Genomic DNA, 14,524 nt, shown 5'->3' on the forward strand with positions numbered 1-14,524 from the left:
ACTTGTAGCTAAAGCCCATCATTCAGTTCTCAGCCTGAACTGGACAGGCAATCTCAATTTCTGGTGAAACTCTGGTGGTGCATGTGCCCTGCCTTGAACTTTGGTTAGGTGGTGTTGGTTTCAAGAAAATACTTGAAATCAATAAGAGGATCAACTCTGTACAAATATGGGGATGATTCTGAGAAAGATCATCAGATACAACTCTCCTACTGCTCCTACTGCTGGTGATCTATTCGGTTTGGTGAGTGTGGTTTGGTGTGGACCAAAGGCGATGCAAAGGGCCATGATTTGGAGAGTGGTCCTCAGCCACAGTGTGAGAATGGACTCTGGGTCAGCTCTGTATGTGACAATTGTGGTCTTAGGGTACTCTAGTTCCTGAAGGTTTATGTGTCTCAAACCCTCAAGGCTGTGGAAAGACCTGATTTTCAAGAAAGTAGCTTGAGCTGACATAGCCTATTATTCAACACGGTTAGGCTGAATGCCCCCGTAGTTACAGAAAAATAATATTCAGGTTGCTTGCTAACACACAGTAACTGAAAACATCCCTTACCCCTTTGCCCTGGAGCCATGCAGTACAATGACCTTGAGTCATGCTAAACTAAAGAAGCCTTTGAAATGTATCCTTATTAATCTTTCTTCCCCAGTTCCTACCTCCATCATCTCTTGGTCCATGGCTTCACTCCAAATATTTTTTTTAAATCACTTATTTATTTATTTTGAGAGAGAGAGAGTGGGGAGAGGGGCAGAGGCAGAGAGAGAAAGAGAGAGAGAGAGAGTCTCAAGCAGGCTCCACACTCAGCGAGGAGCCCAATGCAGGGCTCTATCTCAGGACCCTGAAAACATGACCTGAGCTGAAATCAAGAGTCAGATGCTTAATTGACTGAGCCACCCAGGTGCCCAATTCACTCCTAATATTTTAATTCCTGAAAACACTCTCCCAGCTCATGTCTCTGCCTTTGGGCTCTCTGACCTTCATCCATTCCATAAATTCTTCCTAAATGACTCTCTGTTAAAAAACCTTTAGAGATTTCTTCCCATAACCAAAAAGACTTAAGGGGTGGAGTGAATGCAAAGATGTGAGGTAATAAAAATAGAATATATTGGTCCCTGCTCCCAATTTCTGACACAGAGCTCCTAAAACTCTTGTAACTTCCTAAGTGACAAGAGCACTAGGAGCATCTTTTGTTCTAATGAGGAAACTCTGGGTGGGCTCCTAGGAGGGGCTGGTCACCAGAAGGACCAAGCCATGATTAAGGGCTTAGAATTTTCAGCCCTATCTCCCATCCAGAGAGGGGAGAGGGACATAGACATGATGTCTATGTGATGAAGCCTCCATAAAATCCCAATAGCATAGGGTTCAGAGAGCTTCTGAGGCTGGTGAACATACCTACCCTGGGAGGGTGATGCCCTCCAATCCCACAGGGACAGAAGCTCCTATGTTCAGAACCCTCCCAGACTTCACCCTAGGTATCTCTTCATCTGGCTGTGCATGTGTGCTTTTATCATGTCCTTTAGTCAACTGGTAAAGGTAAGTAAGTGTTTCTCTGAGTTCTGTGAGCCATTCTGGCAAATTAATTGAACCTGAGGAGGGGCCTGTTGGAAGCTGCGATCTGTAGGCCGTTGGTGAGAAGCACGGTGACTGACATCTGAGTGGGAGGTGGTCCTGTGGGACAGAGCCTTTAATCTAGGATCTGACGGTATCTCCAGGTAGATAGTGTCAGAACCGAGTTAAATTGTAGGACACCCAGCTGGTGTCCAAGACTTGCTTGTTGTTGCGAGAGCAGGGGACCTCCACACATTTGGTGACCAGAGTGTCAGAAACGAAGTGTTTTCTGTTAGGGAGACTCACAGGGAAGAAAAACACAGGAAGAACTGGGTTTTCCCCTACATAGGAAGAAAACAACTGTTTTTCCTTACAAAGTACACTGCAACGAGAGTCAGGATATCAGGCTTCAGGTCTGACCCTGCTCTTCACCAGCAGTGGTGAGTTCTTGTGCAAGTCATTTAATCTCCCTAGGCTTTGTCTCCTTGTCCACAGAGTGGGGGCAACAACACCTGTCATATATAGCATTTATGGTGATTCTAACTGAGATAATGGATGTGAAAACTCCAAAGTGTTACACTGTCTGGATTCAGCAAGAGAAATGTAACTATCAATTATAATAGCTCACATTTACAGAGCACCTACGATGTGCTAGATGCTGTTACAAATGCTCTATAAATATCAACTCATTTCATCCTCAGAACAACTCTATTTTATAGATTGGGAAACTGAGATGTAGAGAAGTTGTACCCAAGTCACATAGCTGTAAAGTGGTAAGATTGGGTTATGAAATCAATAGGTATGGCCCCAGAGGCCCTAGTCTGTACAGAAGAAAAGGTGGGTAAAGGGAAGGAATCTCTTCTGAAAAAATAATTTTCCAAATAATTGGTGGTCTTTCTCCAACAATTATTTATTCAAAAATTTATATGTGTGATGAATATTTATGGCACATACACTATGTGTCAGGCATTTTGCTACATATTAGAAATTCGAGGAAAAGTAAATTTAATTCTAAAGGGGCCTCAAAGGACATGCAGTCTGGTGGTGGGCAGAGACCCATAAACGGTGTGATAAGTTTGGGAGAGTGCTCTGGGGCCACGGAGGGGCACTCAGCCAGGCTTGGTGGGGTCAGGGGAAGCATTCTGGTGAAGGTGATACTACAGATGAGCTATGAAAGACAAGTAGGATTTAGCCAGGCAATCACTGGCAGGTGAAGAGAGACGTTTTAGGAAGACAGAACAGTAAGTCCATAATTAGGATGGAAAATAGAACATGCAGGGAACAATCAGACCACAGTTGTTAGGATGTGATCCCATGTGGCCAGAGACCCGATCTGATTATTCACCACCATATGCTCTGGCACTTCCTATTTGAATACAAGCTTTGAAAGGGCAGAAAACTTGTCTGTTTTGGTCACTATTATATTACCAGTTCCCAGTAAAAGGTGGTGCTCAACAAATATTTGTCAAACACATACATGTATGCATGGATGAATAGTATATACTAAATAAATACTTCTTGGGTGAATCATTTAATAAATGAACAAACAGGGAGTATCACTACAAAAGAGGCTGGGAAAGTCTCTAGGTTCATGTATACTGCATCAAATATAAACCCAATCAATTATCAATCAAACTAACTTGAGTTGGATCATGAGGTGCCTTGGGTGCCATTCTATGATCATTGATTCTAGGACCTGCTGATAACCTGTGATGATCTTTTAAAATGCTGGATAGTGAGCTGTATAGCACTTAGACTCACAGATTGAAATGATTTTGGAGGAGAAAGTTATGTGAGAATATCGAGTTCAAACCTTTCATTATAAAGATGAGGAGACCAAGGTTCAGCAATGTTCATTGAAATGACCAAGGTTATATAGTTACTGGGGTGGGGGGGGCAGAGGAGAAGATAACCCCAGTCTTATTCATCAAATTGCATGAACCTGTTTATATAGTATCAAAAAAAGGCAACTTGGACTTGAGCTTTTTGCTACCTTTAATCTTGCATTTGAATCTCTGAGTTCATTAATAGCTATTCCAAAAGAATTTTAGTAGAATTTATGGCTGTTACCGATAAGTATTCATACTTTCCAAAGTAGTAAATGTAAATGTCAACAAAAATCCTCATCTCACTCTTCCACTTGTTGAACTCCTACCGTCTACTAAGTGTTAAGGGTACAAAGATTCACAAGATCCAGACTAATTTCTAACGTCTTACCAGTTCTAAAATACTATGGTGCTCCATCCTATTTTCAAATTTCATCGTGTGTCCTAACTTAGTTTGCAGGGCAAAGTTCCATGCAATGGTATTTTTTTTCCTTCTTTTTAATGTGGCTCAATGTTTTTGCCTTTATGGAAGGGATTCATAACTCCACAAAAAGTCAATGCTTACTTGTTGGATGCTCCATGAAGGTTTGTCAGTAGAGTAAAGTTGTTTCTCACACTCCGCAAGCTGGCGAGGACCTGGAAGGCCAATGATCAGGACAGTTAGGAACGAAGGGAGACGAATGGGCAGATTCAGAGGCCACACTTAGAAACTGCACCCAGGGGCAGAGGGAGAGTGAGCCAGGGCCAGCATGATACATACCTGGGCAAAAGGTGTTACAATCAAGTCATCGCCATGTCTGGTGAAAGAGAGAAAAGAAACACGTAAAAATGAATTTGAATTATAACTAGGACATATAAGCTATAATATTAAACCATATCAGTTTTAGCAACACCAATGTTACACAAGTCCTTCTACCTGGATATAAGGCATGACTGATCTAGGCATAAACGGGAACCTTAGGAATTTGAAAGAACAAAATACCAGGTTCATGGCTCCTGGGCTTATGGTGACACCGAAAAGCACTTGAAAGGAAGCATATATCCTCAGGGTACATTCCCATTAAATAGCAGACCCGGAGTACTGTAATTCAAAGCGACTTGGTTGCCAGAGCCAGGAAATTCAAAGGGAAGGCTGCTCACAAGCACACACAGAGTTGGAAAAAATGGCATAACAGTCTGGATAAAGGTTAACTTTGGATTTCCTGGCTTTTGTTGATTTGAACCACAGCCTTAATGCCATTTAAACACAGATTTCTGTCTGGGAATCCCATTACTTTTTGTTTTTAATATAACTTTTTTTTCTTAAAGTACCCAAGGAAAAGCTTTTAATAGGAGTGTACAGACTGAGCCTACTATTACCATATCACTCTTGCTCATTTTGTCCCAAAGATCTGAGTAAGCCATACCTAGTGTTATGTAAATCTATACTTAGGAACAGTCAAAAGTATGTTTTCAGAAATGCACTCTCTCTCTGGCACATACTTCAATAAATCTACCTAAGCCCACATTCAGCAAGCTCTCCATGAAGTCATTAGAAGACACATTGTCGTAGGCTGCAGACACAAAATCAGGCCAATTTATTGTTTGTGAATCGAGACAGCTGCATAGAAGTTGGTTGACAACGAATTTCCTTCACTGTCTGATCTTCTCTGTCCTCATGGTCGCCATACATATATGGCACCTTATTTGTTTATAATGTGAGCACAACCAATGATTATTAAGCACCTGCCCTGTATCAGGCATTATAGGGACGTAGAGACGCAGAGCTGAACAACACATACGTCCATGTGGGCCTCTTCTCTAACACGGGCTTTTACTTTCAGGTCTTATTTAATATAATACTTTGCTTTCTACCTTTGTCTTTAGCTGGAAGTCCCCCTTCAAGTCACCCTAGTCAAGTTCTTGTGCATCTACTTTGAACAATGACTATAAAAAGAATACTGACGAGAGCATTCTTTGCTCCCGCACTAAGCACTTTATGTCCATTATCTCATTTAATTCTTATAACAAGGCTTAAGGCAGGTACCCTTAATATTCCCATTTTAAAGATGATATCAAGGCTTGGAGAAGTTAAGCTACTGCTTAACGAACACATAGTAAGCAGAAGAGCTAAGATTGTTTGATTCCAAAAATCTGTGCTTTTAACCATTATATTACCTATTTTATGGTGACCCTGCAGAGTTGGCATATTGAATTATACAGAATCCATGACCCACCCCCCCCCACCCCCCCAATTACAACACTCTAGGGGAAACAGAAAAAATATTCAAAACACCACAATGGATACAGAATGAGAAACACAAACCCTTAATAGGGAAACTTAGTGGGGTGTAAAGGAGAGGTAATAATTACAAATTAGAGGAAGTAGGGCAGGCTTGATTGAATGAACGGTTTTGAGATGAACGGTGAAGGGCAGGCTCTCAAGAGCACAGACGGTAGATGCCACCAATGAGAGAAATGGCAAGAACAAAGGCACTGAAATGGGAAAGTACTGAACAAGCTGACTGAGATGCTTGGTGGCTGTTTGGGCAGAGTTGAACACATTAACTAGAGATGTTTTTAGAGGATAAGATTGGAAGGTGCCCCACGCTCATGGGTGGTATGGACCACGGTTGTGGAGATGGCGCTTAACTCACAAGGAAGAAAGTTGCTGGTGAAGGTTTTGAGTGAGATAGGCAAGCAGAAAAGTGCTTTAGAAAGTAAAATGCTATGGACACCAAGAGACAGACTGGAGAGAGGACAGAGCCAGGAAGAATGGTTAGAGGGATAATGCAGTCATTCAGATGAGAAGACATCGGTGAGGCAGAGGAAGAAACAGGAAAAGACAATTTGAGGAGACCCTAAGTGTCTTGCCAAGGACTCAGCATTTAATTGGCTAAGGGGTCATAAAGAAATACTATGTCAGTTTAAAAAATGGGTGTGTGGGAAAATAGTGAAGTCATGAGCAAAAATAAGAAAGTAAGGAGAACATGGGGGAGGAGATATGTCACTTTCCCACAAGCTGAATTTTAAGATCCCCACTGATATCCCAGTGGAGACATCAAGCAGGAAGACTGAAATATGGAACTGGAGCTATACATTTCAGAGTTACCTACCACAGTGGTAAAACTAAAGGAATGGCAGGGAGTGGCTTCTGGAGGGGTGGGGGGGGATAGAGAGAAAGGGAGCCCAAGGTGGAGCCTCAGGATTCTTGGAAAAAAGCCAAAGGAGAGACTGAAGAAGGCCCTGAGGGGAGCAGTTGTGATAAATGCGGGGTAGTGAACTGTACCGAGAGTTGCCCCTCCCCAAGGCATTTTCTTGAGATGAACTTTACATGGTGAAATAGCTTGCTATTTGTTCAGATTTCTGCTATGAAGTTCACATTGTTCATAAGGCATCAGGGTGAGTTGGGGATGTAAGGTAATGGAGTTAAGAGTTAAACGGGTCATCTAAGGCTCCTGGATTTCAGGTCTAAATACTCAGTAAAAGCTAAACATATAAATAAATCTCATACATATGTAGCACCTAAAGCTGATGAATTGTTGCATGCATGGGGAGTTACTAAAATGGTACAAAGTAATGATTAAAGGGAGGTAAACACTAAGGGGGCACCCTGTCAGCATGACTTTATCATCATGGAACTTCTGGAGTTTAGGAAAGCAGAAAATTCAGAAGCAAGAGATGGACTTGCAGGTCCCCAGCGTTGGTTCCCTTAAAGGATTTGAATGGCAAAAGCTCATGCTGTACAGCAGGTAGTAGCTGCTAGAGGAAAGAATCAGACAATTTACAGGTAATTTATAGCAAGTATAGGAAAGAAACAAAACAAAATTCCTATCTGAGTACAGCCAGAATATTTATGAAACTATTCTAAAACTTTTAACCATAATTTCATATATTAATGATTAGAATAAGATGGCATGGAAATAACAAAATTAATCACGATTAATTATGAAAACTGATGTCCTTCGTTTCCCAAACCTCTAGAGAGGGCAATGCCAGATGTTCAGAGCCATGGCACAAGCGACATCTAGTGACAAACTCAGCACATTACAATTTTGTAGACTGATCAGTGACGAGAACTCCGTAGGTCTTCGATTGAGTGTAGGTCTGCACTAAACAGTGAAATGCATTTCCGGAAAGCAAAAAGCCTACTTCCTTCTGCTATACCCTCTGGATTCCATTAATTTTGTCTTTCTCTGTGTCATACCTACACATAGGATTTTACTTGTAACACTGACTTTAGTCTGTCTTACAGAGTGACATATACTATTGCAGTCAAGAGCACAGATATTGGAGCCAGACAGCATTGGTTTGTTTCTGAGTTGCACAATTACTAGCTATGAGACATTAGATAACCTCCCTAGGCCTCAATTTCTTTATCTGTAAAGTGAGGTGTTGTAAGAATGAAATGAGTTATTACACATGTACAACTCTTATAAGCCTTGGCACATAAAAGCATTTGCTCATGTAGTTATAGTTATTCTTATTAGTAATAGGTATCATTATTATTATAATTAAAGAATTGCATGTCTATCTTCCCCACTGGTGAGAACTTTTTTGGGAGAGTCATATCTGCCCCTATTGCAGTCAAGAGAACTAATATTGTACTTTACAGTTTACAAAGCATTTTCACATACATTATTTCATGGGATAAGAGAATGTTCTTGACCCTAAAAAATGGCTTAACCAGCTATCTTGTTGGTCAAGCCTGAAACCTCCCCCACAGTCAGCGACCAGACCCTGCTTATGCTAACTTGCAAATATTTATTAATTGCTCGCTGGATCTTTTCTAATGTAGTTCCCTACCCTCTATTAGGTGGATTACCAAAGCAGTCTTCCATTTGGCTCTTGGACACTAGTCTTTAGGCTTGTCCACTGTACAAACCACTCTTTACTGTAATCAGAACTATCTTTCAAAAACATTCATCTGGTTATGTATTTTCCTGCTTAAAAACCTTTTAGTAGCTCCCCACTAATTTCGTTCAGCATAAAGACCAACTCCTTCGGATAGGTGCTTCATGATGAGGTTCCTGCTTACTTCTCTAGCCTTGCCTCTCACCACTTCCTCATCCACTCACATTCTCTGCCTCAGCTGCACTGAGCTGTGCTTCTCCATAATGCTTCTGACAACTAGAGAGTAGTTAGCACGTAGCCCTTCTTCCTGCATAACCCTCTGCCTGGCTAACTCTTCTGGCTGCTCAAAGTGGGCTACTACTCGCTTGAGTCCTCTGCATACCTTTCTGCGACTGCCCTTATTCAAAGATATCAAAATTGCCTATAGACTTAACTCATCCTTTAGCTGCCTTGAAGACACAGAAAATGTCTTATTTGTTAGCAAGTGCCTAAATTTAAGTTTTTGTTAGAAGAAAGAATGAATATGATCCTCATAACAGCTGGGAAGGTAGGCAGAGCAGAGATTAATATCATTATTTTTATTTTTCATCTTCATTTTGAGTCTGTATTTATACTAAATATCCCTATGATTTAATCATCCACACGCCCTGGACTTAAGCCTTGGTTCCCCATTTATTAGGCACATTACTTAACTTCCGTAAGCATCAATGTCTTTGTCTTTAAGACAAGAAAATTATAGTACCAACTCAAGTAAGATTATGGGAATTAAATAAGTTAACAGATGTACTTTAAATACTCCCTAGCACATAGAAAATGCACTTTTATTTTACGTGCACTTTTATTTACAGATACTTTAGACACTGTAAAGGAGATTCAATGCCAAAGTCATGATGCTAGTAAGCGTGATGGCTGTAGGTCTAACTCCAGTCTTAAACACCACATTGTACTTTTTTGGTAGCCCATTAATAAACTGGTCTTAAATTCAAGTGAGCAGTTATTAATGCTTTCCCTCTTCGTTCTTAGGTCTTATTTCCCTTGAGTGCCCTCTCTAGAGACCATTTAGTTCTCACACAAATGGTAGCTTTAAAGAGCTCTTTGCCTATATAAGGCTTTGCAAATGGGGTGACCAAATGAAGGAAATATGGATCTTCCCTCCCTGTGGATTTGCAGGTGGACTGTCAGAACTCCATCCTGTTCAGGGTGGTTCCTGCCACAGTTTTGAACAACGTAACTGGTCTTACCAGTTTTCAGGACTTCATGTTCCCATTGGGAAATCTGTACCTCTGTGTACAAAGGCAATTACGTTAGAGATGACTATAACACAGGAACAAAAGAGAAATCAGCAGAGTATTGCCACATCTAAGAAAGCATATGAAATTTCCTCAGGGGACCCAATGATGATCTTGTTTTCTTTACTAGAAAGCCTCATTTCAGTCTCTCTTTTGTTGCTAAAAGTTAAAGCCCATTTTCAATTCACATTTTTACTCCTAATATCTTCTCACTCACTCTCCCTGCCTATGTTTCCTCTTACTCTTCTGAAAGTGTTCAGATGAGAAATGTGGAAAAGCTAGCATAGTCTCTACCCTGGGGTTTAATACAGACAGAGGAATTACACAAGTTTTCCTACATAAATCCATGATGGCGCTGTCCTGAATATGAGGAACTCCTGAGCAGGGAGCGTCCCATAGCCCCCACCCAGTGGCCTTCACATCAGGACTCTAGACCTATCATTGTCCTTCTTTTTCTTGGCTCCATAGGTAGAAGGCAGGAAAAGCAGTAAGAGGCTTGGGGGGTGCTGTTCCTCTATTCATTTCAATTCACTCTGAAGAGTAAGAATCAAGTGAAATACTTGTTTTTAAAGATTTTATTTATTTATTTGACAGAGAGAGACACAGAGAGAGAGGGAACACAAGCAGGGGGAGTGGGAGAGGGAGAAGCAGGCTCCCCATAGAGCAGGGAGCCTGATGTGGGGCCCGATCCCAGGACCCCGGGATCACGACCCGAGCCGAAGGCAGACGCCTAAGGACTGAGCCACCCAGGCTCCCCCAAGTGAAATACTTTTGAGAGCATTACTTCAGTGTAGTTCAAAGCTACTTGTGTGAAACTGGACTTTCCAACATGGTCCTGATAAAATGAAATACTGGAAAAATATGGATATTATTCAAGCTCCTCTTCCTAAACTGACAGATATATAAAAGTTTTACTGGAATGTTGAAACATTTGCAAAATAAAAAATTGTGCCATTTTTATTCACTCAAAGATTTTAATAGATTCTATTATCAGTATCTTTGTTAGGGTGATCTTATGTTGCCCACTGTGTTTTCTTGGGAAGGGCTATTCTTTATTATGAAAGTGTGTCCTTTCTAAATTTTTTTTCCTTTTAATTCTAAGAAGTATTTAAAAAAAAAAAAAAACAGTGAGAATGATACTAGACAACTTACATATACAATTCTTATTTGCCTAAATCTAAAGTTGGCAACGCTACGTAGGTTCTAAGTTAGGGGGAAAATTTTGCTGGTTGGTAAAATTGAAAAGAGGATAAACGGTGAATATTAGGGACCCTACATGCAGAGTCATTCAGAATTAGATGTCTCTTTTTAGAGCTGTAGAATGAGTTGGACTGTAATCTCTAAGGTCTCCTCAAGTTCAAAATTTTCATAACCTTTGGTTCTTAAAAAAATCATCAGAGTTTAATCTGAAATTCAGTTGGAACCTTCTGGGAAGCCTCAGAATGACCCTGACACTCATCATGCTGTTTGGCAAGAGTTTGGGGAACTGTGAGCTGCCTTCCAAAGCTAGTCTTTTACCGGTCAAACGCTATGTGAATGAAGCTCTAATTACTTTCGGCTCACCCCATTTCCTATGCTCTCCACCTACGACGTCTAGAGAGGTGTTTCTCTTGGTAAGAGAGGAAATTCCAGGTAGACTCAGCCAAGCCCTCATGCCAACCTTGGTCAAAAAACATCCTTGGTTCTACATGATGTGCAGCAAAGTGGTTACCTCTCCTCCAGCCTCAGGCACCTTGACTCTGCACTCATCTGTTTCCTACCGGGTGGTAGAGATTCTACTCTGCAGTTTGAAGAACATAGGCAAATAGAATTGAAAAGTTTCGAATATGGTCAGTCTTAGCTATGTCATGGGATATAGCATGGCATACAGTCATGGGATGGGGCAGTTTTCTCAGTCTCTCAGAGGCTCACTTTCATTATCTATACAGTGGAGATAACAGTGGTACCTACCTGACAGGACTGTTGTGAAGATTAAAAGAAATAACACATATCTCAGGGCTGCTGGCCCTGTGGTAAGCACTCATTAAATGTTTCCTTCCACTCCGTAGTAGAGTTATGTGGGTGTTCCTCTTACCTTTCTTATTAACTATAGCCTCCCTGAGAGCATGCAACCTTTCTGAGAATATCTGTTTTTAACTCATTTGTGATTTTTCCACTGTTTTGTTAATCTTTTATCCCCAGAGCCTAGCACACTGCATGGCACATAGGAGAGATTTAGGAAGTATTTGCCAAATGAATGAATACATGAATTTTGGCCCATCCAATGATTGAGACATTTTAGGCCAGGGGTGCATCTGTTAGAATTTGTTGGCAGAAATGCCCTGGGGAATCCTTTCTCACTGGTAGCTTTTAAAATGTCCCCTGCCCCCTTTCATAAGAGAGTGACCCTCTTTAACTTCTTTCCCAACAGCACAAGAGAGCCCAGTGGAAATTTCCAGGCTTTAGGGAGCTACCAATATTTTTATAACATACAATGTTAAAAACAATTGTACGTGTGCCCAGAAATCTTTTAAGGCATGAATTCTGGCATCCAACTTTATTTGGTTTCAGAAATTTAATAAACGAGTAATACAACCCGTCATTGTTCTTTAAAAATTAGAGATCTACAATTAATAGCAGCAAAACAAAAACATCAGCTCTGTTTAATAGGGTGCTGGAGTGTGTTGTGTCTCACCAAGGAGCCAGGCAACAAGTGGGCACTGAGTTAAGGTTCCAGAGAAGGGACACAGACATGTGGCTGGATGACAGCTTATTAAAGGTCACCAAGCAAAGACCACTGAGAAAGGAGGCATGTCCCCAACTACTGTTTTTCTTTTTCACCATAGCCTCATGCAAACTGCACATGCTATGGAAAATTCAAGTATGATTTGCAAAAAGTGTTAACGTTCTCAACCCATAAATGATTCAACAGTTCAGGAAATGAAGCTGAATGACAATTTAAAGGAAAAAAAAAGGATCAATAACAGACGAAAACTGCACACTGTGCCTGAGATTTTCATACCCTTGGAAAGCCCAGCGACATATTTCTCATGCCTGTAGAGCACTAATGTCTTTTAAGGATCATCATCATCACCTCTGCTCATGTTCACTGTTCTCCTCCCTCCTTCCCACAGGTTAAAGGGAGAACAGTTGTTGTTGCTGCTGTGACAGGTTAAAGGTGAGGTAAGTGTGAGACAGGGGCTACCCGGGGCTAGTACTTACTGCTCGCTTGGAAGTGAAGAGTTTCGTGACATCGCCTTTGGTGACAAATCATAGTCGCTGTCTGATCTGTAGAGAAAGGACTCTCTGCGCTGGCTGTGCCCGGGAAAGGTGGCATGGAGCACCAACCCGGAGGAAGAGCTGGCCTGGGGGTCCAGGGGGCTCCGACCTGGGCAAGGGCCATTTTCCACATCAAAGCTTAAGAGAAAGCAAAAAACGCTGGTCACATAAGCATGGAGGAGGACATCAGACGCACAAACATGGAGAACCAATGTGTGCCAGGCATCTTACATAAAACTTTACATTGTACGAATATTTTCATCTTCCAGACAGCTCTGAGTTGTAGTCATTATTATTCTCATGGTGTACAAAGGAAACAGTCCCCCAGAAGTCCAGTCTTCAGTGAATAGTGGAGGCAGGATGTGAACCCTGGAGCAAAGCCCCATGGCCTTTCAGGGGCAAGAGCAACTTGGACAAATTCAGAATAAGAGCCAACCATAAAGTCATTTGGTGATAACAAGCAACTCCAGAGACAGCATCCAACACAGCTCTAGATGTCAGACGCCAAACTATCACTTAAATCAGTCTCCATAGCTGGGAGGCTTCTTCCTGCCATAAATAAACATCGCGATCTCATTAAAGATACAATATGCATATTTCTCAATGTTTCAGGAACACAGTGCTATCCTGAAAACATTCACTGGCTGTTTAGATGGGAGGCCCAGTCTGAGACTTAATATTCATATGCAAGTTTAACCACAGAAAATGATTTAATTAATCTGATAATGTCAAATTACCCTCCAGGTATGCAGAGGCTTTATCCCTGGAGGAGGGTCTAGCCACTGGCTCCAGCACAGGAGAGCCATTAGGGTTTCCAGTCAGTCGGCTCACCCTAGGAAGGTACCCTCAATCCCAGATTAGTCGAACAAGCTCTGATCAATGAACACACTGATGCGAGCAGTGGAGATCTTGTCTCTTGTCCTCTCTCTCTCCCCAGCCTGGTATCAGTTAGGCACTGTGTCCTTCCCACGCTCTCCATCATCCCCTATGCATCTTCCTCGCATGCACTACCTCCCGTTGCTTTAAACTGCCAGGAACCCTCTTGCCTACCATTTCTCTAGACCACTCACTGGTCTCCAGCTACAGCTCTGCAGAGAGGTACTGAAGAAGGTATGAAGCTGGGAATGTTCTCTCCTCCGAGCTAGACCACAAGAGAGGGCTTCCTTCACACTCATCCAGCTGCCATCATTTATTTCTATACTCATGGTCTTTTCTTTCACTAGTTCTTACAACCCGCTGTCTTGGGGTGAATTTTGCTTATATTTCTCTAGTTTACAAATTGCTTTCTGATCTATATGATTCCACTTACCCCTCATTACAACCCTATGAAGTATATAGTATGACCACGCTCTACAGTTGAGGAAAATGAGGCTTAGAGAGATTTTAAATACTTGTTCAAGGTCACATGCTCATACCTTGTAGGATGAGTACTGGAAGACCCAAGTCTTCCAATTCCTTTCTCTACCACCCCAGACTTCTCTAATCACAGCGTATCAGAATGGCTTGCTGGCTAGCTGAGTACAGTTTTTCTTCTGAATTCAAACAAAATTTGTGTTTGGTATGTAGAGAGTCAGTAAGATTATGAGCAGCCTTGACTGTTATCTTGAATGAGGACAGGAGAAGCAGCAAATTACCCTGAAGCTGTAGGTTTCTTTGAGACAGGAAAGAAGAAATAACAGAATGCAAGGTTATAATGCTTCCCTGGAGACCATTCTGAGAAGCTGCTTTTAGCCCACCTACAAACACCAGGTGTCTGATAAGAAGCAGCGGGTGAG

At 41.6% G+C, this 14,524-nt stretch overlaps 1 protein-coding gene and 1 long non-coding RNA gene across 3 annotated transcripts in view; one reads left to right on the forward strand and one right to left on the reverse strand.

Moving 5' to 3' along the window:
* The window catches only part of PDE4B (phosphodiesterase 4B), a 187,286-nt gene that overhangs the window by 106,193 nt on the left and 66,569 nt on the right, over window positions 1-14,524 (reverse strand). The window contains exons 2-4 of the mRNA XM_035018339.1: window positions 12,693-12,887; window positions 4,130-4,166; window positions 3,935-4,005 (exon numbers count right to left, since the gene is read on the reverse strand). Of these exons, the coding sequence (XP_034874230.1) occupies window positions 3,935-4,005; window positions 4,130-4,166; window positions 12,693-12,887 (303 nt within the window). The remainder of the gene's footprint in view (window positions 1-3,934; window positions 4,006-4,129; window positions 4,167-12,692; window positions 12,888-14,524) is intronic.
* The window catches only part of LOC118019305, a 90,755-nt gene that overhangs the window by 14,467 nt on the left and 61,764 nt on the right, over window positions 1-14,524 (forward strand). For both annotated transcript variants that reach the window (XR_004681651.1, XR_004681650.1), the window contains exon 2: window positions 12,605-12,653. This is a non-coding gene — a long non-coding RNA (uncharacterized LOC118019305). The remainder of the gene's footprint in view (window positions 1-12,604; window positions 12,654-14,524) is intronic.

This window comes from Mirounga leonina, unplaced genomic scaffold (genome assembly GCF_011800145.1).
Source record: "Mirounga leonina isolate KUSES-001 unplaced genomic scaffold, KU_Mleo_1.0 Mir_173, whole genome shotgun sequence".
In the NCBI taxonomy this organism is placed as follows: domain Eukaryota; kingdom Metazoa; phylum Chordata; class Mammalia; order Carnivora; family Phocidae; genus Mirounga; species Mirounga leonina.